The 23,057-nt window shown below is 37.0% G+C and overlaps 1 protein-coding gene across 2 annotated transcripts in view; it reads right to left on the minus strand.

Moving 5' to 3' along the window:
* The window catches only part of Memo1 (mediator of cell motility 1), a 121,138-nt gene that overhangs the window by 34,754 nt on the left and 63,327 nt on the right, over window positions 1-23,057 (minus strand). For both annotated transcript variants that reach the window (XM_033763487.1, XM_033763490.1), the window contains 2 exons: window positions 16,932-17,044; window positions 13,413-13,524 (listed from right to left, as the gene is read on the minus strand). In XM_033763487.1, coding sequence (XP_033619378.1) covers window positions 13,413-13,524; window positions 16,932-17,044 — 225 coding nt within the window. The remainder of the gene's footprint in view (window positions 1-13,412; window positions 13,525-16,931; window positions 17,045-23,057) is intronic.

Here is a 23,057-nt window from a genome sequence, read left to right on the forward strand (position 1 = left end):
TCACCATGCCATCAAAGAGTAATTTCAATTGTAATTATTTCATACCTTCACTGAAGAACTTTTATTAATTCTATCCCACAACAGAATAAATACAGGTATCTTAAAATGGTATTCAATACCTTCTATAATCTAATTACAATCTATTTTCCAACTTTCTAATCCACTTTTCTTATTCTTTGTTGCCTATTCAAATGCCTCCAGTCCCAAGTTGGCATTATTACATGTGTGAAAAAGTGGTTAAGGTATAAAGTAACAAAAAGTAGTAGGAGCAATATCCAACCATAAACATATATAAAAAAAAATTAACTACACAGACCAAACAAAACATTCAGAGACTTTGAATATCAACCAAGCTTTTGCAATTCCCACAAGCTATACCAAACAGTTTTCTCCTCTTAAAATAAGCCCTGGTTTTTCCTATTGCTATAATTCATGTTTATATTACTCTCTCCTTATGTCCCACTCTGTGAAAAATGTACTTGCTTCAAAAACCAGACAAACACCATCTCCCCTTTGAAACCTTGTGCTTCCCTATCTCAACTACATTCTCTTTTTATTATTATTATTGAGTTTATTGGTACATTTTAGGTATTCAGTACAGTTACATTCATTATTGGGATCTTGTACCTTTACATGACAGGTCTTGGGTGGCCTGCCTTGCAAGCGCAAGGACCCGAGTTCAATCCCTGATCCCCCCCCACCAAAAAAAACAAACCAACGAAAAAAAAATACATGACAGGTCTTGGTTCTCATTTTTTCCCCTTGTCTTTGCCCTCCCCATTCACAAACACTTTATTTCCATTTTTTCATTTTCTCATATTATTTTCTTTTCCCTTATTACCTTTCCCCTATCCTTCCCACTTTCCCTACACCTTTAACCCTTTTCTTCCTATTTCACATTGTTATTTATCTCATTAGGATCTTGCGTACTATTATAGTTTTTCACACCAGAGAAACTATTCAGTATTACACATGTGTGACTTATTTATTTCACTTAGGAATATATCCACAATATGTATCCATTTTCCTATGAATGAATCTAATTTCTCATTCTTTATGGCTGAGTAGTATTCCATTTTATAGAAAAACCACATCTTCTTTATCCAGTTTCCAACTGATGGGCAAATGGGCTGTTTCCAAGTTTTAGATATTACAAACTGTGCCACTATAAACATAGGTGCACATATATCACTGTGGTATGATTCTTTGAATTCTTTTGGAAAGATACCCAACAGAGGGATGGCTGGTCAAATGGAACCTCTAGTCCCAGCTCTGTGAGGTATCTCCATATTGATTTCCATTGTGGTTGCACCAGTCTGCACTCCTACCAACAATGGAAAAGGGTTCCTTTCTCCCCACAACCCCACCAACATTTTTAATGTGTGATTTTTTTTTGGGGGGGGGGGTACCGGGGATTGAATTCCGGTCCTTGCACTTGCAACGCAGGCCGCCGAACCACTGAGCTAAATCCCCGGCCCTGTGTGATTTATTGATAGCAGCCATTCTTTCTGGGGTGAGGTGGAATCTCAGTGTTGTTTTAATCTGCATCTCTTGAATGACCAGTGATGTTAAAATCCAAGTGGATTAAAGATCTAAATATTAAAACAGAAACACTAAACTTGCTGGAAGATAAGTTAGGCAAAATTCTTGAAGGCAATGGCATAGGAAAATATTTTATAAACAAATCCTCAGTAGCACGGGAACTAGCAGAAAGAATCAACAACTGAGATCTCATCTTATTAAAAAGCTTCTGTACTGCAAAAGAAACCATCAACAGAACTAAGAGACCACCTACAATGTGGGAAAAAACTTTTACCAGCTGATTCTCAGACAAAGGACTATTATCTAGAATATATAAAGAACTCAAAACAATCAGCCCCCCCAAATATAAAGACACAAATCAAAAAATGGGCATCCGAAATGAACAGACATTTCTCAGACAAAGAAGTAAAAGCAGCAAGTAAATATATCAACTACATTATTTTCCTCTTACCTTCCCTTAAATTCTTCAACTGTACGTATTACATTATGAATATTATTGTTACATGTCTAACTTCCAACAAAAAGTTACAAGTCATGCCAAAGATAAAATACAGTCTGTAGAGATATGGGCATCCGAAATGAACAGACATTTCTCAGACAAAGAAGTAAAAGCAGCAAGTAAATATATCAACTACATTATTTTCCTCTTACCTTCCCTTAAATTCTTCAACTGTACGTATTACATTATGAATATTATTGTTACATGTCTAACTTCCAACAAAAAGTTACAAGTCATGCCAAAGATAAAATACAGTCTGTAGAGATAAAACATCAGAACCAGACTCAAATACACAAAAGATTTTAGAATTGACAAATCAGAAAATTAAAATAACTATTATTAATAAGCTAGGTACTCTAATGGGCAAAGTGGACAACATTCAAGAACAAGTAATACAAGCAGAAAGATGGAAACTTTAAGGACAGAAAAAAATGATATGTATCAGAAGCACTATAACATAAATAAAGAATGCCTTTGATGAGCTCATCAGTACAGTAGATATGGTCAAAGAATTAGTAAATTGAAAAACTATTAACAGGAATTTTCCAAACTAGAAAGAGAGGAAAATGAAAAAATATGTATCAAAATATCCAAGAACAATGGGGTAACCATAAGGTATAATATAAGTCTTCTGGTACTATCAAAAGGAGAGAAAAGAACAGAAATATTTCAAGTAGTAACTTGAAAATTTAATTTTGACAGATGCCAAATCACAAATCTAGTAAGCTCAGAAACGCCAAGAAAAATAAATACTAAAAACTACACCTAAGCATATCATATGCAAATTGTTGAAAATCAAAGATAAATAAAAGAAGCCAAAGGAGCTGTCAGTGTAATAGTACACACCTATGACCCCAGCTATGGGGGTGACAAGCTGGAAGGGCATGAGGCAAGGAGGGACACCAAGTCGGAGGCAAGCCTGGGCAATTTAGCAAGACCCTATCACAAAACAATATAAAATAAAGGGCTGGAGGCTGGGGATTTAGCTCAGTGGTGCCATTTCCTGCCTCTCATGCACAAGGACCCGAGTTCAATTCCCAGTACCAAAAAACGGGGAAGGAGAAGGAGAAGGGGGAGGGGGAGGGGAGGGCTGGAGATTTAAGTCACTGTTAGAGCACTTGCCTAGCACTTGGTAGAGCCCAGGGGTTAATCCCTATTATGTACCACAAAACAAGTGCGCACGCGCACATGCACACACACACACACACACACACACACACACACACAAAAATTCAAAGAAAAAATATCTTACTTTTAGAGAATCATGGTTAAGAACCACATCAGACTTTTCTTCAGAAATCATGCAAGCAAGAAGTGATAAAAAATGATGAAAGAAAAAAATCCAGAAACATGGAATTCTCTACCCAATAAAATTATCCTTCAAAAGTGAAGGAAGAGTTGAACATGGTGCTAACACACTCATAATATTAATTTCTCAGGAGGTTAAGGTAGGAGGATTCCAAATTCAAGGCCAGCTTGGGCAACTTAGTAAGACTCTGCCACAAAATAAAAAAGAATCAGGGATATAACTCAACATTAGTGTTTAAAACACAATATGATGTAGCTAGCATGTGCAAAGTCCTGGGTCCAAGCTCCAGATTCTCTCCCTCTACCTCTCTCTCTCTCTCTCTTTCTCTCTCTCTCTCTCTCTCTCTCTCTCACACGCTTACACACACAAAACTGAAGGACAAGTAAAGCCTTTCTGATTCTAACAGGAACTGAGAGAACTTGTCAATTTAGGTATTAGAGCTACCTTCCAAGAAATGCTAAAACAAGTCCTTCACAGAGCATAAAGGTCAGAAAATCAGACATACACAAAGAAGGCAAGTATGCTAGGCAAGTAATGAAGGTAAAATAAGTATTATTTATTTCATTTAATTTGCCTTATTCTTAACTGATCTAACAATGACTTGTGCAAAATAATAGCAGTGACAATGTATTTAGTGATTATAATTTGTAGATAAGTGAAATAAATGATAGTAAACTTGTAAGAGACAAGTAAAATAATTAGACAACACTATATTAGAATAGCCTTGCAATACTCCTGAAGCAGTACAGGTAGTGTTATTTGAAAGCTGTAAATCAGCTGAAAATATGTTGCAAACTCTAGGGCAAGGACTGAAAAATAGTTTAAAACATATAGGTGATTAATATGCTAGAAGAAAAAAATCGTCATCAAAAACAAATCACAATTAAAACCAGGGAAGGAATAAAAAGTAGAAGATAAAAACAAAAGAATAGAAGAAGCACAACAGAAAAAGGTAACAAATACAGTAGAATTTAACATAGCAATGATCCTTCAAAAAGCGAATGGAAGGGCCGGGCATGGTGGCGCACACCTGTAATCCCAGCACTCAAGAGGCTGAGGCAGGAGAATTGCTGTGAGTTTGAGACAAGCCTGGGCTACATAGTGAGTTCCAGGTCAGTTTCAATTACACAGTGAGACCCTATCTCTTAAAACAAAAAAAAAAAGTGATTGGATAAGACTGGGGATTAAGCTCAGTGGTTCTGCCACTTGCCTTCTAAGTGCAAAGGACCCAAGTTCGATCCCCAAAACAACTACAAAAAAGAATCTTTTAAAAAAGTGAATTGATAGCTGGACGTGGTGGCGCATGTCTGTCATCCCAGCACTCGGGAGGCTGAGACAGGAGGATCGCTGTGAGTTCGAGACCAGCCTGAGCTACATAGTGAGTTCCAGGTCAGTTTCAACTACAAAGTGAGACCCTGTCTCAAAAAACAATTTAAAAACAAAACAAAACAAAAAAAATGTGAATGGATAAGCAAACTATGACACATCCATAAAATGAAATACTACTCAACAAGAAAGAAAAATAAGCAATCAAGCCATTAAAAAAATGAGGAAGTTTTGAAAGAATGTTGTAAAGAGATAGTAGACAATCTGGAAATGGGCTGGGTATGTAGTACAGTAGTAGCATACTTGCCTAGCAAGCACTAAGCCCTGGGTCTGATCCCCAAAACTTTGAAAAAAAATGCACAGTGGTAATCCAACACTCTGGGAGTCTGAGGTAAAATGGTCAAGGTTGAAGCCCAGCCTGGACAACTTAGTGAAACACTGTCTCAAAATAAAAGCTAAACAAGGAAAAAAAAGAATGTGGAGGTAGCTAGCTCAGTGAGGCCAGTTCAATTCCCAGTAAAGCTGCAAAATGAGAAGAAGGGGAAAGGGCAAATTTGGAAAGCTACATAAAATGATTCTAGCATTCAAGAAAAGACAAAAATGTGCTTGGCATGTGTCTAGCCCCAGGCTACACCCTCCCAAAAAATACAAAATTATAGAGACAGTATACTAAGATCAGTGGATACCACAGGAGCAGAGATAAGGAGAAGGATAAGCAGATGAAGAATAGAGAATGTGCAGGTCAGTGAAACTAGTCCATATGGTACACTACAACAGACACAGGGCTGGGGATTTAGCTCCTGAGTTTGATCCCCAGTGCAAAAAAAAAAAAAAAAAAAAAAAAAACAGACACATGGCAGTCATTTGGCAAAAACAAAAACTCTGTATCCAATACAGAGTTGGATACTCTCATACTTTAGTTACTCTAAACTATGAACTTCAGTTAATCAAAATGTAACAACACCGCTGACCAACTGGCTCACTCACGGCAACACAGCACCACAGTAATACAAGACACTAAGAACAGGAAAAGCCATTTACTTAACACTAGTGTTTAAAGGGCTGTGATACAGTTCAGGGGTAGAGCTTTTTGTCTCGCATGCACAAGGCACTGGATTCAGACCCTAGAATGGCCAAAACAAAAATTTTTTAAAGGTAATATTCACTACCATACTAAAGCATATGAATGCAGCCCTGAACTGAGGGAACAATATGTATAAACATAATAGTAAGAAGACTTAAGATTCATTATCTGGATAGGTTATGCTGCAACAAGAGCATTTCTTAAATAACTGCGCATTGCCCAAGAATTACCAAATCCTCACTGTGACACTTTTTGTTTTTCTTTTTGGCAGTACTGGAAACTGAACTCACATTGTGAGTTCACACTGTGCTACCTATTTAGGCTCCCCGTCATCCCTCTGAAGTCTTTATTTTGAGATGGGGTCTTGAGAAAGTGCCCAGGCTGGGTTCAACTTTTTGATACTCCTCAGTCTCCCAAAATGCTGAGATTACAGGTATGCGCCGAAACACTAGCTCCGTGATTTGTTTTGTGTTTCCCCTTTCAACACTGGGGATCAAACCGAGGACACTTTACCACTGAACTGCATCCTCAACACCTTTTAAATACGGGGAGTTTGTTTTTGTTTTTTGTTTTCAGGCTCACCTTAAGCTTACTATGTAGCCCAGGCAGGTCTTGAACTTGTGGTGATCTGCCTGCCTCAGCCTTCCAAGGTCTGGGATTACAGGCATGTGCTACCACTTCCAACTTAAATTTTATTTTGAGACAAGGTCTCACCTCAAACTTGCCATCCTCCTATCTCAACCTCCCAAGTAAATGGGATTTCAGGCCTGGGCAACTATGTCTGGCTTTCCATGACAAATTTTTTAAGACTGAATGGAACCAATGCAAGCAAGGAACAGGCAAATTAAATACTGTATACCACTATGCTCTCCAAGTTGCCCATGTTGCAAAATATTGGCAGTAACAAAATTATATTAATATTTTACAGTACATATACACAGTTTTAAAGTGCTGTATTTTTCAATAAAATATTTTCAAAGTTACTAAAAGCGTCCTATTACTTCTCTATACTTTTGTGGAAAAAAGAGGGGGGATGAAACTGATGCAAAATAACTGTTCTATGAAAAAAGTAAATTTCACTGTGAACACTTACTTGTAAAACTTAAAACTGCAACATACCCAATGTATCTAAATTGTACCTTAATTTAGTGTAATTGTTTTATGTGTTTTATATATTTTTGGTCTGTTACTCTGGCTATTAATTCATATTTATGATAAATTAACTATTAAAGACATAAATAAATCTAATGCTGGCAAAAAAAAGAAAAAAGATGTGCTATGTATATATATATCAACTCTCCACAATGAATACAATTATGTATTGCAAACATGCACCTACAAAAATTTTTTTTTAATTTAAAACATATGAACACAGTCTACCCAGAAAAATAAAATTTAAGGGGTAAAATACTGAATAACAGAAAAGGGGGAAAAGATAAATAATCAAAATAAACTGCAAAGAGAAGTTGTCCTCTAATGCTGTTAATTTTGGTGGGTTTTTTTTGTTTTTGTTTTTGTTTGGGGGGGGGGTTTGAGACAGGGTCTCATAGTTGAGACTGACCTGGAGCTCACTATGTAGCCCAGGATGGTCTTGAACTCAGAGCGATCCTCCTTAGCCTTCCAAGTGCTGGGATTACAGGCGTGCACCACAATGCCCAGCTAATGCTGTTAATTTTTTTTTTTCAGTTTTAATTGAGTTTATTGGTACATTTTAGGGATACAGTACAGTTACATTCATTGTTGGGATCTTGTACCTCTACATGACAAGTCTTGATTCTCATTTTTTTCCCTTAAATGCTGTTAATTTTACACATTAACTTTTTTCAAGATATACTTTCTACATGTTCTAACTTAACCTTCCTCAAATGCAATTATATGTAATAATAAAAATTATGAATTTCAATACGAAAGGTAATATAGCATAAGGAAGCCAGGTGTGGTGTCACATGCCTGTAATCCAAGCATTTGGGAGGTGGAGGCAGGAGAGTTGCCATGAGTTCCAGACTAGTCTGAACTACACAGAAAGACCTCAGCTCAAAACAAAAACAAAAGCAAGGTACATCGAAAAAAAGGAACAAAACAAAATGTGTAAGACATGATCTCACAATGTTTTAATTCAAACAAACATGTATAAATGCTACATGTATACAAAAATTTATACATGAATAAACTATATGTTCATGTATTTTAACAATTTTCAGTGACAGTAAATACAGGTTTGGTGAAGACAGTAAGACATTCACTATTGGGCCGGGGATCTAGCTCAGTGGTTCCACCGCCTGCCTCACAAGCACAAGGACCCGAGTTTGATTCCCGGTACCAAAAAAAAAAAGGCATTCACTATTCACTTTGTACTTCTTGATTATATTCGCATTTTCAATGTGCACATATTTTTTAAATGTCAACTAAGTTAACTAAGCAACAGGATAAGTCATTTTCTGTTTCTTCTTTTACACTATTTTTTAGAAAGCACTAATAAATATAATATTTACAAAATCTATTTAAAATAGAATTATAAATAACAGCTTACATACTTTATAAAAATAATAAGTATAATAGTTAAAAGCCACAGGAAAGTTTTAAAGTTACATGTTAAAAGTTGATTTTAGAGAGTAGAATATAAATACATACTAGTACCACTTATGTATAGCCAATAAAACGAAGTAAAAAGAGGCCGGGCATGGTGGTGCATGCCTGTAATTCCAGCACTCAGGAGGCTGAGGCAGGAGGATCGCTGTGAGTTTGAGACCAGCCTGGGCTACATAGTGAGTTCCAGGTCAGTCTCAACTATACAGTGAGACTCTGTCTCAAAAAAAACAAAAAAAAAGTAAAAAGAATACATAAATATTTCATGATACAAAATGCAGTATTTAAAAAATTTGACCCTATTTTGGGGAAAAAAGTATTTAAAATGGTGAGATCATTACTACTGCATCCAACAACGGATGACTAAAGTGCTTTTGCCCAAGTAGTATTCTGGGCACAAAACAAAAAGAATAGACTAGCTGCTGCAGGCAGAGAAAAAACCAGGGAACTACCATAGAAAGGAGACAGACTCGGGGCCAGGGATGTAGCTCAGGGGACTGCACCTGCCTCGCAAGCACAAGGTCCCAAGATCAATACCTGGTACAAAAGAAAGACGGGGGGGGGGTGGACAGACTTATACAGCATTCAATGAGCTATTTAACTTCAGTATCTTCATCTCCCTGACCTAGAATTTGGTCTTGTTGATTTCTTTGACCAGTAGAATACCTCGTAAGACATTAAAGAACTGGAAGTTTCTTCTTTTGTCCAACTGCTACCCTCAACTGCCATGTAAGGCAGTCCAAGGCTATCCTACTGAAGAAGAGAGGCCATACGGAGAAACAAGCCTTGAAGGGTGAGTGACAAGTAAAGTGAGATGAGAACCAAGATGAAAAATGAAGTGCCTCAAAAGACAACTAGCACTATAATCCCAGACAGGAAGTGAGGGCCGCTTGCAGCTATCAGCCTACGTCAACCTAGCTCAACTGATGGCACATAAGGACAGACAGTCACTATGAACCCACAATAATCATGAGGAAAAATAAAAGGTACATTGAAGAGACTTTGTAACAGATAGATTAAAAACATGTATCTGCAGACCCGGGATTTAGCTCAGCAGTTGTGCCGCCTGCCTTGCAAGTGCAAGGACCTGAGTTTGATCCCGGTACCAAAAAAAAGTATATCTGCATGCCAGGCATGTTGGTGTACACCTGTTATCCCAGTACTTTGGAGGCTGAGGCAGGAGGATCACTACATAGTGAGTTCAAGGCCTTCCTAAACTATAAGGCAAGACCCTCTCTCAATAAACAAAAACAGGGGCCGGGGATTTGGCTCAGTGGTTCTGCTGCCTTGCAATCACAAGGATCTGAGTTCGATTCCCGGTACCAAAACAAAACAGGACCAGGGATTTAACTCAGTGGTTCCGCTGCCTGCCTCAAAGCACAAGGTCCTGAGTTCAAACCCCAGTACCAAACAACAACAACAACAAAACCACTATACCTAACGAACCTGTGGCTCTGGCTGAGATTTCCAGGCACAATACCCGAAGTGTTAGTAGCCTCTTCACAACCAAATATGAAAAGGTATAAGGAGAAAAATATGTACTAAAGAACAAACTGTTTAGGGCCAGGGATTTAGTTCAGTAACATACACTGTGCCTGCCTCTCAAGCGCAAGGTCCTGAGTTTGATCCTCAGTACCAAAAAAAAAAAAAAAAGAGAGAATGAATGTCTAGCTTGCAAGCGAAGAGTAAAGGAAATACTTCTAACCAAGAATATGTATTACAAAATAAACATTTATCATCACTGGCCTCTCCAGATAGTGAAAGACTAAAGCGGACAAGATTGAACCCAGAGCACTACCAAGAAAATAAAGACTCATAATTATCAAATACAGAATGAGTCTTTAATCTTTGTCAAGACCTCAGAAAGATGTAATGCAGTACTTACACACCCCTCACAGGTAGGCAAAAGAGTTTCTAAAGAAACTTACAGGACGCTCACTTGGGGTCCAAAGTAAGAATACTGTTTCAGAAAGACGTGAATTGTCCACCAGAGATAAAACTGTGTGAGAGCATTTACAAAGACAGCTGCCAGCACTTCCTCCTATTCCTGTACACACCTACTACTTCTACCCTCCACAGGGGCAATCTATTTTTCCCTCGCTGAAATCATGGCTGGCACAGCAATTTTACTTGCTTTTAAAAAGATAATTTGAAGGGCCGGGGCTCTATTTCAGTGGTTCTGCCACCTACCTCACAAGCACAAGGACCCGAGCTCGATCCCCAGTACCAAAAAAAAAAAAAAAAAAAAAAAAGAATTTGACTAGGCATAGTGGCACACACCTGTAATCCCAGCACTCAGAAGGCTGGGAGGATTGTCATGAGCTCAAGAACAGCCCTGAGCTTCATGGTGAGTTCAAGATTAGCCTGAACTATACACCAAGACCCTGTTTTAAAAAACAAAACAAACAAAAACAACAAAAATGAAAGAATTTGGTAGAAATGGTACTATACAGTTTCAGACCAATACTTCAAAAAGCCGAGAAACTTCTGCTTTTGCACTTACTTCTTGTTTTGCTCTCACCACGTAAAGGTTACCTTCCTAGAGAGTGATCAAGAAGAAAGAAAAGCCTGTTGATAAACAAGTATGTCACCTGGACAGCAAACTAGGGGTTATCAACTAAATGCCAGTCCTAAAGCTTTAGGAAGACAAGTGAAGCCATTTTTAGACCCTTCAAATCATCTGAGCCATATTCTTCAAAATCTTTTGGACCCAAGCATGGTACTCACTGGCCCAATTCCTGACCCAAAATTGTAAACAATAAATACATCAGCTGATTTTAAGCCACTAAATTATGGAGTAATTTGTTAATAATATATGACTGATATAGGCACTAAATACAACAAATATTTCTATATACTATCTAAGAGTAGTAGTATTAAAGATCCTAATGTACTACAGAAGCAGTTTAACTCTATTTAAAAGTAGGGGACAGGGTTCGGTGGCACACAACTGTAATTCCAGTTATTTGGAAAGCTAAGGCAAGAGGGGGTCACAAGTTAAGAGGCCATCCTAGTGAGACTTATCTCAAATTTTTAAAAAGGAAAGAGCCACAGGAAATAGCTCAGTGGTAGAACACTTGTCTAGCATATACAAGGCCCTGGGTTTAATTGCCAGTAATGCAAGAAAAATAAAAGTGGGAAAATTATGAAGATGAATGTGTTTGAGCACTCCAACTTTTTATTTTCCTAATAGTCCACACATTTTAATTTTGAAGTAACAATAAAAATGTTATTTTGTTAGATTCTTCTTTAATATATTGCTGTCAGTTTATTGGCTCTATTGTACTTTAATTTATTAAGTCTAAATTTCATTTTTTGATGCTAATATAGGCAAAATTTCAACAAATAAAAATTTTCTATAGTATTTACTATATAAAGAGAAATTCATTCAATTCCCAATACAAAAAAAAAAGAATGGGAAGTTCAGGCCCGACATGATGGCACACACCTGTAATCCCAGCACTCGGAAGGCTGAGGCAGGCAAATCACCACCAATTCAAGGCTAGCCTGGGCTACATAGCAAGATCCTGTCTCAAAAAAACAAACAAACAAACAAAAAGAGTGGGAAGTTCTGATTATACCACAATCTAAGAAAAATATAAGGATTCACAATTTCTGGAGACATAGATTAAAAGATAACCTAAAATTATATTTTAATATTTCACTGACTTGGAAATTTCTTAAAATTTATGTAATTCCTCGGGGTCAGATGTGAGTAATGAAAAGCTACGAAAAATAAATAATACTATGAATTCAAATATCCAAAAAGACTATAACAATGGACTACACCAACAAGAAAAAAAATTAAACAGAAATAAGAAGTCATACACTTTTAGTGTTAAAAAAAAATCAACCATACAAAATTCCAAGAGGAGAAAATATTTCATCTTAAGAGTATAAAAAGACCCTAATTTTTAGCTGGTCATGAATATATTAGCCAAGAGTAACTAAGCCATATCAGCATAAAAAGTGTTAATGTGATTTTAGAGTTCATTAATATATGAGAACCTGCAACGTCCACATACTTTAAGAGAATGTAAAGAACAGGCCAGGGGTTTAGCTCAGTGGTGCTGCCACCTACCTTGCAAAGGAGTTCAATCCCCCGTATAAAAAAAGAGAGACAGAGAGAGAGAGAGAGAGAGAGAATGTAAAGAAGAGATGCACTGTAGGGACAACCTTGCCATATTCAGAAAGAGTCAAACTACATATGAAATAAAGTACATATTAAGGAAGTAACAGAAAAACTCAAAGGAATGTGACTCATAAGGGCCAGAAATTTAGCTCAGGGACACCATGCCTACCTTGCCTGACTCACAAGTAAAAGGTCCTGAGTTCGATCCCTGGTACCCCCCAAAAAAGAAATGTGACTTATAAAAGAGAATACTATTTCAAATGCTATACTAAAATAAGGAAATACTTAAAACAATTTTTTTTTCATTTTACCAAAGTAAATGACCATATGCTGGGCAAAGTGCTAGGCACTGGGGTATAAAATGGAAAGCAAAACAGATACCGTCCCTCTCCCTAGTTTTAAGTAATCCCTGTTTTTAAGTCTAGTGAGCATCCTAAGATCTTTAATTAGTTATAAAATAACCTGTCAAGTATATCTGTCAAGCACAATAAAAGAGATTAATGTATGTTGCCTAAGGTTGAAACAAATGACCTCCAAAGTCATTTCCAAGTATTAAATTTTTACTGTAGCACCATAACACAAAAGAATGTAGCAATTATTCTGTGATACAGAAATGTCTAAAGAATAAAATACTAAGCAAACCAAAATACAAACACAAGTGCACACACACATGGGTTTTTGCCATATTTCCACCTAAAAAAATTAATTCCTCTGTTCAATCTTTATAGGCTAAGCATTTAAAATCAACTTGAATATATATTTAAGGAAGTAAATTTTTAATATTAAAATTAAAATTCTCAAATTTTTATTTCATTTCAAAATAAACAAAACAATTTTAATCTCCTTACCCTAATTATCTTACCCTAGGTAAAATAATTCTACAGAAATCAACATCGATGACTACTATGAGATTTCTTATATCAAATCAACATACCTTTCCATGGCTTTAGCTGTATAAGGCAAATGCATTTCAATACTGTGTTCATCTTCATCTGTCTGAAGAGACATACGTTCAAACATTCCTGTCTTCCATAGCTCTCCATAAACTAGAGAGATTTTAAAACATATTAAAAGAAATATATCAATGTATGTCTTTGTCTTGTGAGATGGCATCCAGTAACACAAAATTACATTGCTGCAGCAAGAGACATAAGCAAGACATATTACTCTCCTCATTTTTAACAAGGGATGTAGGCTAATTTTTATGCATCAAGTAAAACAATAAATATATATAAAGACTTATTTGCCATTTATATATGTTCCGTAATTATAAAAATGATTTAATTTTTATCAATGCCTTTCATGATTTTAAAGTCACGACTAGATCTACACTTTTCTTTGACTTTAATCAGTACATACTAAGGGCCGGGGATTTAGCTCAGTGGTTCTGCCACCTGCTCTGTAAGCACAAGGTTCCGAGTTTGATCCCTTGTACCAAAAAAAAAAAAAAAAAAAAAAAAAAAAAAAGAATCAGTGCATACTAGAAAAAGCACAGCTAATTAGAATTCCTACCAAAATATGGAAAAGTCACTGGCCAATTTACAAAGGAGGTTAATAACAGTCTTTGGTTTTCAATAATATGTGTGAAGGGCCCGGAATTTTTCTCAGTGGTGCCACTGCCTGCCTCGCAGGTGCAAGAACTTGAATTCAATCTCCAATACCAAAAATAATAACAATAATAATAATAATAATAATAGTAATAATGTGTGATATTATTCCAGACTTCAGTTTCTACCATATGCAAAACAGACAAGTCCCACTTAGAATGATATTTTCCTTAAAATTAAACTTGTAGCATAGATCAAACACAAATGCAGTTCGGCGTAGAAGTACACACCTATCATCCCAGTATTGGGGAGACTGAGGCAACAGGATCACAAGTAGTACAAGGCTAGCCTGGGTTACAAAGAAAGTTCAAGGTCAACCTGGACTAGACAGTGAGATCCTTTCCCAAAAAATGAAAAATTCAAAAATTTTTTTTTAATTTTTAACTGTAATAGATCATAATTTCATGTCAGTACCATGTCAATTCAAAATGACCTAGTAGTTCGGACCTTTCTGATAAACTGTTTTTAAAATGAATATTGTAGAGCCAGGCGTGGTGGCACACACCTGTAATCCCAGCACTAGGGAGGCTGAGGCAGGAGGATCGCTGTGAGTTCAAGACCAGCCTGGGCTACATAGTGAGTTCCAGGTCAGTCTCAACTACATAGTGAGACCCTGTCTCAAAAAAACAAACAAACAAACAAACAAACAAAACAACAAAAAAAAAGAACCTTGTAGAGTAAGAAAAGATGAGGGCTGGATATTTAACTCAGTGGTTCCACTGCCTGCCTTGCAAGCAAAGGGTCCTGACTTCACTCTCTGGTAGCAGAAAAAAAAAAGCTAAGGCCCGGGGTTTAGCTCAGTGGTTCCACAGCCTGCCTCATAAGCACAAGGTCCTGAGTTCAATCCCCACTACTAAAAAAAAAAAAAAGAAAATTGAAAAGATGAAATTTGGCACATAAAAAAACAAGATACGATGTAAGACTATTTCAATTAAATACGCTCACCAAAATCAAAGAAAGAAAGAAATGGTGATACAATCTCTTTTCCACAAAATTATACTTGGTTAAGAAATATCCATTTCTTCACTTTCAGGCTATCCAACACTACAAATTTCTGAATGGTCCAACAAGCTTTTAAAAGTAAAGTATATTCCCTAAAATCATCCAGGGTGTAAAGTTAGTAAAACTCCAGCTTCACTAATAAAATACATTTTAATAACAAATTGTTAACGATCTATGATAATCAAATATTCAAATTATGGAAACTGAGGCTTAAAATAAAAACAGAGGGTCAGGGATGTAGCTCAGTGGCACTGCGCCTGCCTGGCAAGCACAAGGTCCTGAGTTCAATCACTGGTACCAAAAAAAAAAAAAGCTAGTGATTTCTATAGAAGAAAATGCTGCAGAATTAATTCAAATAAAAAATAAAAATAGCATCCCTAACATATTAACATATAATAAAATGAACTGAGTGATACATCACCAAGTTCAGGAAAGTAGTTAGTTTGGTGAGGTAAGCTGAGTTCAAGATGAGGGAAAGCTCTGGGTAAACTGTGGATGGTAAACTGATAAGTTCACCACTATTTGACAGACTATTCTCTATACCAGCGATGGCAAACCTTTTGGATCTTTCAAGGACACAAACATCCCAATGCAGCACACGTGCCATAGGTTCACCACCACTGCTCTATATTGTTCTGTATTTTTAAATTTATTCTCTCCCAACCACCAACAATACCTTAATAAGATCAAAAGGTTTTATAACTATAGTATAAGAAAAACTAAACAAAAATTTGACTTCTACAACAGTATAATGAAAAAATTATCAAAATGATAGCCATTCTTAAAAATAAAATATAAGCAGGGCATGGTGACGCATGCCTGTAATCCTAGCACTCTGGGAGGCTGGGGCAGGAGGATTACAAATTCAAGCCCAACTTGGGCACTTTAGCAACTTAGACCTGTCTCAAAATAAAAAAAGCTGTGGAGGTAACTCCATTCACAGCTCCAGGTTCAACTCAAGAAAGACAAAGGCAGCCGGGTGTGGTGGCACATGCCTCTAATCCCAGCACTCAGGAGGCTGAGGCGGGAGGATCGCTGTGAGTTTGAGACCAGCCTGGACTACACAGTGAGTTCCAGGTCAATCTCAACTACATAAAGAGACCCTGTCTCAAAAAACAAAACAAGGGCTGGGGATTTAGCTCAGGGGTTCCGCTGCCTGACTTGCAAGTGCAAGGATCCGAGTTTGATCCCCAGTACCAAAACAAAACAACAACAAAAAAAAGACAGAGGCAAAAGAAAGATAAGGAAAAAAAAAACTGAAGGAAGGAGGGGAGGGAAGAAAAAAAGGAAAGGGAGGAGAGAGAAGGGGACAGAGAGGCAAAAGAGAAAGATTTCTGTAACACCTTTCAGAGTCTCACAACTATGGCCTCATAAAAATCATACAGATTTACAGTGAGAAAAGTGATATACATAGAAATAAAATAGCATGGCCAGGATCCTTCCTCAAATTGGTGTGGATATCCATTTCTCCTCTTAAGATAGCTAATATTAGCACACACAAATTTAACCACTGCAGTCTGGAGGTGGAACTGACAGAATTTTTTTTTTTTTTTTCCGGTATCAGGGATCAAACTTAGGACCTTGGGCTTCCCGGGCAGGCAGCGGCACCACTGAGCTAAATCCCCAGCCCTAACAGATTTTTATAGCTAGCAGGAAAATACTAGTTATCTTTTAGGGATATAGAAGATTCTTTTCATTGTTTTCACTTAATGCAGATTAGTTACAACAAAATTTATTTTAAAAATTGAGATATACCATGACACTTATTTTTGTTTTAAATTAAATTACAATTCCTACTAAAAGAACATAGCAAAGCGAAAGCTGTAAGTTTTCTGTTTGCTTACTCTTCTGGTCAATACGCAGGTCATACAGAGGTGTCCTGTATACATCAACACTGGAGAGTGCACATCGGGAGAGGGGCACGTGATGAGAAGGCCCGAGGATGAAAATTCTCCGGCTAGAAGAAATACAACAAGAGACAGAGAATGATTGCACTTCCACGTAAACCTTACTAAATAAAAGGGAAAAAATAAGTAATTCTAAAAAAGTTACTTGTTTTCTTTCTTGACTGCTTTCATTACCAACTGTTAACATAAGGGCTGAACTGTGTTCTCCCAAAATTCATGTGTTAAAGTCTCAACTCCCAATTCTTGACTACACACCCTGACGTAGAAACAAGGTCTTTAAAGAGCTTTTTTAGGGCTGGGGATTTAGCTCAGTGGTGGTGCCGCTGCCTGCCTCACAAGGCAAGCGCAAGGACCCAAATTCAATCCCCGGTACAAAAAAAAAAAAAAAAAAAAAAAAAAAAAAAAAAAGAGCTTGTTTAAAATAGGTCACCAACATAGGGTCCTAATCAGTATGTCTGATGTTCTCGTGTAAGAGAAAACACTAGGGGCATTCCAGAACAGCTCAACAATCATCTGAAAAGGCAGCAAGAGGTGACCATCTACAAGCCAAAGGAAAGCCTCAGAGGAAACCAAACCCACTAGCACTTTAATACCAAACTCAGCTTCTAATACTGAGAAAATAAATTTCTGTCCTTTGAGTCCCCAGCCCACGGTATTTTGTTACGGCAGCCCTAACAAACTAATATCCTAATGATTTCCTCCTCAGTTATTTTAAGTTCAATTCCTTATTCCTATCTTTGTTAGAAGGCTTTTAAAAGAATCATGTTCAATACTTTGAAACATCAACTATCGATTTTTACAGTAAAAGTCATGCAAAAATCATTTCTGCATTCATAACAGCTAAGACAGATTTTCAATAGCTGATTTAGTTATTGAATTTTAAACATTTCAACTATTAAAAATCTCAAAACCCTAATACCTCCTAAGGTCCACCACAATTTTAATACTAGAAGAGTGGTATAAAATTCTAAAAATCCATACAAATAGCATTAAAAATATCCTGATAAAATTATTTCCACATTTCTTCCATGGGAGAGAAAGAAAGCAACTTGTTGATAAGAATTCTGCTAATTAGCTTGCTCTATTCTCACGCAAGCAGATGTCACTCTAGGAAACAAAGACACTTGATTATGTGTGATTTTTCCCTGTAGTCTGCCTTAAAAAAAGAACTGGAGGGCCGGGGATTTAGCTCAGTGGTTCCACCACCTGCCTGACAAACACAAGGACCCAAGTTCGATCCCCAGTACCAAAAAAAAGAACCAGGCTACACTGTATCTTAAATCTTTCTAATCCCTTTATCCTGACATTAAGAGGAAAATTAATTTTCTCTCATTTTGTCTGAAACATGAAAACCAGGCTTATAATCTAAATTCCAAAGGTATCCATTTTCTTTGTTCTCTAAGATTTATACAAACCAATCTTCCTCCACTACACATAAACAAAAAAACCTTAGGCTATGCTATGTGTCTACAAAATTAAATACTACTCATTGTTCAATTCATGAAAAAGATTAAGAAATGAGCCAGTCTTTGCCATCAAAAATCTGCAGGCCAAGGAATATATGCTTTAGTGATGTATTTGATAAAATTCTATTACTATAACAAGAAAATTAATATATTGTTTGTTATATGTTACTTCCTATGCTATGGAGGAAAAGAGCAGATTAAAAAGTATAGATCAGTGATTCACAGTTCAGAATCACAAAATCCTAAGAGATTACACATAGCAAACAATGTAAAATTTCATTCTCAGGTTTTTTCTGGCCTGGTTTCTCTACTCCTTTCCTTCCCACGTGTCATTAGCACTGTAATCATCACTTCTGGTCACCACCTCTATCATCAATTCAAAAACCACTCAGGAAAAAAAAAACAAATTTATAGATTCTTAAATGAACAGAAGCAAGAGACATCCTTCTGTTCTCATCTCAACAGAACATATATATATGAAATTAACAAAATCTAGCCAGGGGAATGGCCCACACCTGTAAATCCAGCACCAAGAGACTGAGGCAAAAGGACTGCAGTCTTCAAGCCAGCCTGGGCTACCTGGTAAGTTCAAGACCAGGCTGAACTGCATAGGGAGACTCTGTCTCAAAAAGCCCACACCCGCATCAAAAAATTAAAATCTACACATACATAATGGTAAATGAGAAATGTTTAGGACTCTTGCCTAAATGCCAAGTATGATACAAACTAAAAAACCAAGTAAATAGGGCACAATACAGCGGCCTAAATCTAGAGGCCCTGCTACTCAGGAGGCTGAGACAAGGATGAGAGCTTCAGCCCAGCCCAGGGATTCAAAGCCAGCTTGGTGACACCCTGCCCCTGCCTCCTTTAAAAAAGAAAAATAAAAAAGAGGAAGAAAAAAGAACTCAAGTATGAAAAACAACATTTTTCTAGCAGAGAAAAGAACTTCTACGCAAAAACAGAAGGGCCTAATATTTAAAATCAGAACACTACCCAAGATAAATTTCATAAGTAGTAAGAATGCAACAGTGGTTAAAAGATGAGCACTACTCCAAAATTAAAGACTGTCAGTCTAATGGAAGCCTAAAAGATTCCTCATACCCGACTACTTTCCCTGGCTTGCGTTTTTTTGTTTGTTTGGTTTATTTAGTACCGGAGATCGAACTCAGGACCTTGCGCTTGTGAGGTAGTCAGCATCCTGGCTTCCATTTTTGTAAAACCCAACCTACGTGATGGAAAGAATTCCAATCAATATGCTTTCCCAAGAGATTCTTTCTAATTTAGTAGAAACTGACCCATGCCCAACACAGTGAAATACCACATTTCATTTAGAGATGATGAGAAAACAACAAGTCCCATCTACATAAAATCCTTGAAAGTATTGGTACAGTACCAAAGGAAAACATCCACAATTATCAGAAAAGGTGATTAAACTAATCTACTCCCTTGTTAAAATACATTACCTAAATGAGGTTGGGTTTTCCTTCCTTCCTATCTCAACAAAAACTGACCAAAAGCAGCAGATATGAGAATGCAGCTGTCTTCCATTATGCCAAATATTAAAAGTAGATTTAACTGAGGTAGCCTAGGCCCCGATCCACCATGGGAAGAAGAGCCACACCTGCTCCTGACCCAGCTGCCATGGCTCAAGCGCCGGGAGGTAGCCTGGGCCCCGATTCACTGCGGGAAGGAGAACCACGCCTTCTCCCGCCTGAAGCAGCCATCGCTCCAGCACCAGGAAGGTAGCCGTGGGAGCCCCTGATCCCCCATAAGTCCCCACACCCCTCCCTGCACTCTCAGACCTCCTGACAGTGCCAGTCTTTGGACCCACTCTGCAGAGGCAGAGGTGGTCATAAAGGGTATTTTTCTGAGTTGCCAACTTTGAACATCTTTAAAGAAAGGACGTGGGAAACCTGTAGTAAAACCATGTGGAATTCAACCATTCAGAAGGTTGGGGAACTCAATCTGGGCCTTGCAGTCCGAGGTCAGTCAGCATCATGGGGTTCAGCCATCACCTAACTGAGACCAGGAGACTTACATCCTCGCTCTGTCTGAGCCATTAAATGGTAAATACACTATATTGAAATTTTGTTCGCTGCAGACATGCTCTGGACTGCTTCTTGATTTCAATTTAATTCAAATGATTAAGGTTGATAGACTAGTGATTACCACAGGTGGTCAGTGTCTAAGATGTGCTTGATCTTAATGTGTTGCTGATTGTATCAGTTGGGATAAAGCATTGCTGTTGATTTGATGAGCTGTTTCTCTGATGTTAAGAAGATGAGAATGTCTGTGGGTCCTTAGAGACAAAGAAGCTAGGGTGCAACTATATCAGGAAGATTTGGGTGATAACCCAGAGATTAAACCAAGGACAGTCCGATAACAAAAATAAAAATGAGAAAACACTTAAGCAAGACACAAGGACAGACTTCCAGTTCGCCAATGGCAAACAGTAGGGCAAATGAGGATGAAAAGGCCCATAGTGAACCAGCAGGACATGCTGAACTCAAAGCACAGGAAGTAACAAAACAGATCAATCAGGCTCTAGAAAAATTCAAAACAGAAATAATTTCCCAGATAACCATAGAGATAGTAAGCAAAATGGAAGCCGTGATTCGAGACTCTAGAGCAGAAACTGACAAAAAAATAGATGAGCTCAGGAGCATGATAGAAGCCAAGAAGGCCCAGCATAAGAAAGAAATGGAAACAATAAACACCCAACACAGGAAAGAAATGGAATCCATAAAACATATTCAAACAGATATCCAGGAGATTAAACACTCCATAGAAAGTGTATGCAACAGAATAAAAGAATGCGAAGATAGACTCTCAGATATAGAAGATAAGATTGCAGTCAGTGACCATGAAAAGAGAGGTTTCTTAAAAACAGTAAGGGATCATGAGAAATTGACCCAACAACTCTTAGATGATGAAAGAAGAATAACATAAGACTGACAGGAATACATGAAGTAGCAGGAGAAAATACAAATGACTTAAAAAAGCTGTTCACAGAATTAATGACAGAAAACTTCCCAAACAGAAAGGAAAAATTTGATATTCAGATAAGTGAGTCATGTAGGACCCCAACTAGCCACAATCAAAAAAAAAAAAAAATCTACACCTAGACATATAATAATCAAGATCCCAGAAACCTAACAGAAGAACAAAATACTACAAGCAGTAAGAGAAAAGAAACAAATCACATGCAAAGGAAAGCCCATCAGAATCACAGCAGACTTTTCAACACAAACCCTTAGGGCAAGGAGAGCCTGGAATGAGATATTTCAAGTACTAAAAGAGAACAACCTCCAACCTAGACTGATGTATCCAGCAAAACTCTCTTTCAAAATGGATGGGGAAGTAAGATACTTCCAAGACAAAGAACACCTGAGAAACTACATGAATACCAAACCAGCACTACAAGCGATTCTAAACAATATCCTAGAAAAAGACAATAAAGGCAACAACACCATGAGGCCCAACAGAGCAAATCAAATACCCAAGGCAAGAAACTAAAAAGAGAAGGTGAAAAAGTAAAAAGAGTCAACTAAAGGCCAATAACATGTCAATAATAAGTCAGTATATATCAGTTATAACCAGCAATGTCAATGGCCTCAACTCACCAATCAAGAGAAATAGACTGGCAAAATGGAATAAGAAGCAAAATCCAACAATATGTTGTATACAAGAAACACACCTAGTGCAAAAAGAAGCCCATAGACTGAAAGTGAAAAGATAGAAAACAATTCTCCATGTGACAGGAGCCCAGAAAAAAACAGGGGTAGCAATCTTATTTGCAGACAAAGTAAATTTCAAACCAAAACTGAATCTAGTATTATTGATGTAGGACAGTACTGTATCATACCTCTATGAATGTAAAATATCTAGTACCTGCTTTATGATACATAGTAGGGACCGTGCTTTATCAGAGCTACATTTAATGATATTACTCTAGAATGTTCTCTTTCCAGATGATGATTAAGAGGCTAATAGAAGAAAATGGTGCCAGGTACCACAACAGCAACAGAACTTTGCTGTTGTCTGGATATTATTCTTTTCTTTGATTTTTTTTTTAAATGGAATATGTTGAATGTCTGTAATTTTGTTCTGATCACTGCAGAACCTGGAAAAGCTGTTGCTGCTATTGATGCATAACATACTATTATTAGTCTTTTTATATTTTAAATATATATATATGTATATATATATATACATATATATATAAATTGAATTTTGGGAAACTTTAATGGTGCTGGCAATTTTGGAAAAAGTCATCCCAATTTACTGTGTTGAGTTGGCATTGTACAGAAATGGACAGCCATATTGGTCTAGAAATGTTAATTTATTTTTATTTTTTATTTTTTTTCCATGTATACAGGGGTAACACATCGTACTAAATATGTAAGGTCATATCTACATGGGTTTGATTACAGAAACTAATAAAGTATTCTCTAAATAATGAAAAAAAAAGAATAAGATAAGACTATAAGAGCAAGAAGCAATTTAAATATGTTCAGGGACCATTTTCATCTCCAGAATTAAGGATTATTTTGATGTTACATCACTGCCTTTTCTCTTTTACTTTCCTTTTTAATTT

Source organism: Fukomys damarensis, unplaced genomic scaffold (genome assembly GCF_012274545.1).
Source record: "Fukomys damarensis isolate Sample0158 unplaced genomic scaffold, DMR_v1.0_HiC HiC_scaffold_2, whole genome shotgun sequence".
In the NCBI taxonomy this organism is placed as follows: domain Eukaryota; kingdom Metazoa; phylum Chordata; class Mammalia; order Rodentia; family Bathyergidae; genus Fukomys; species Fukomys damarensis.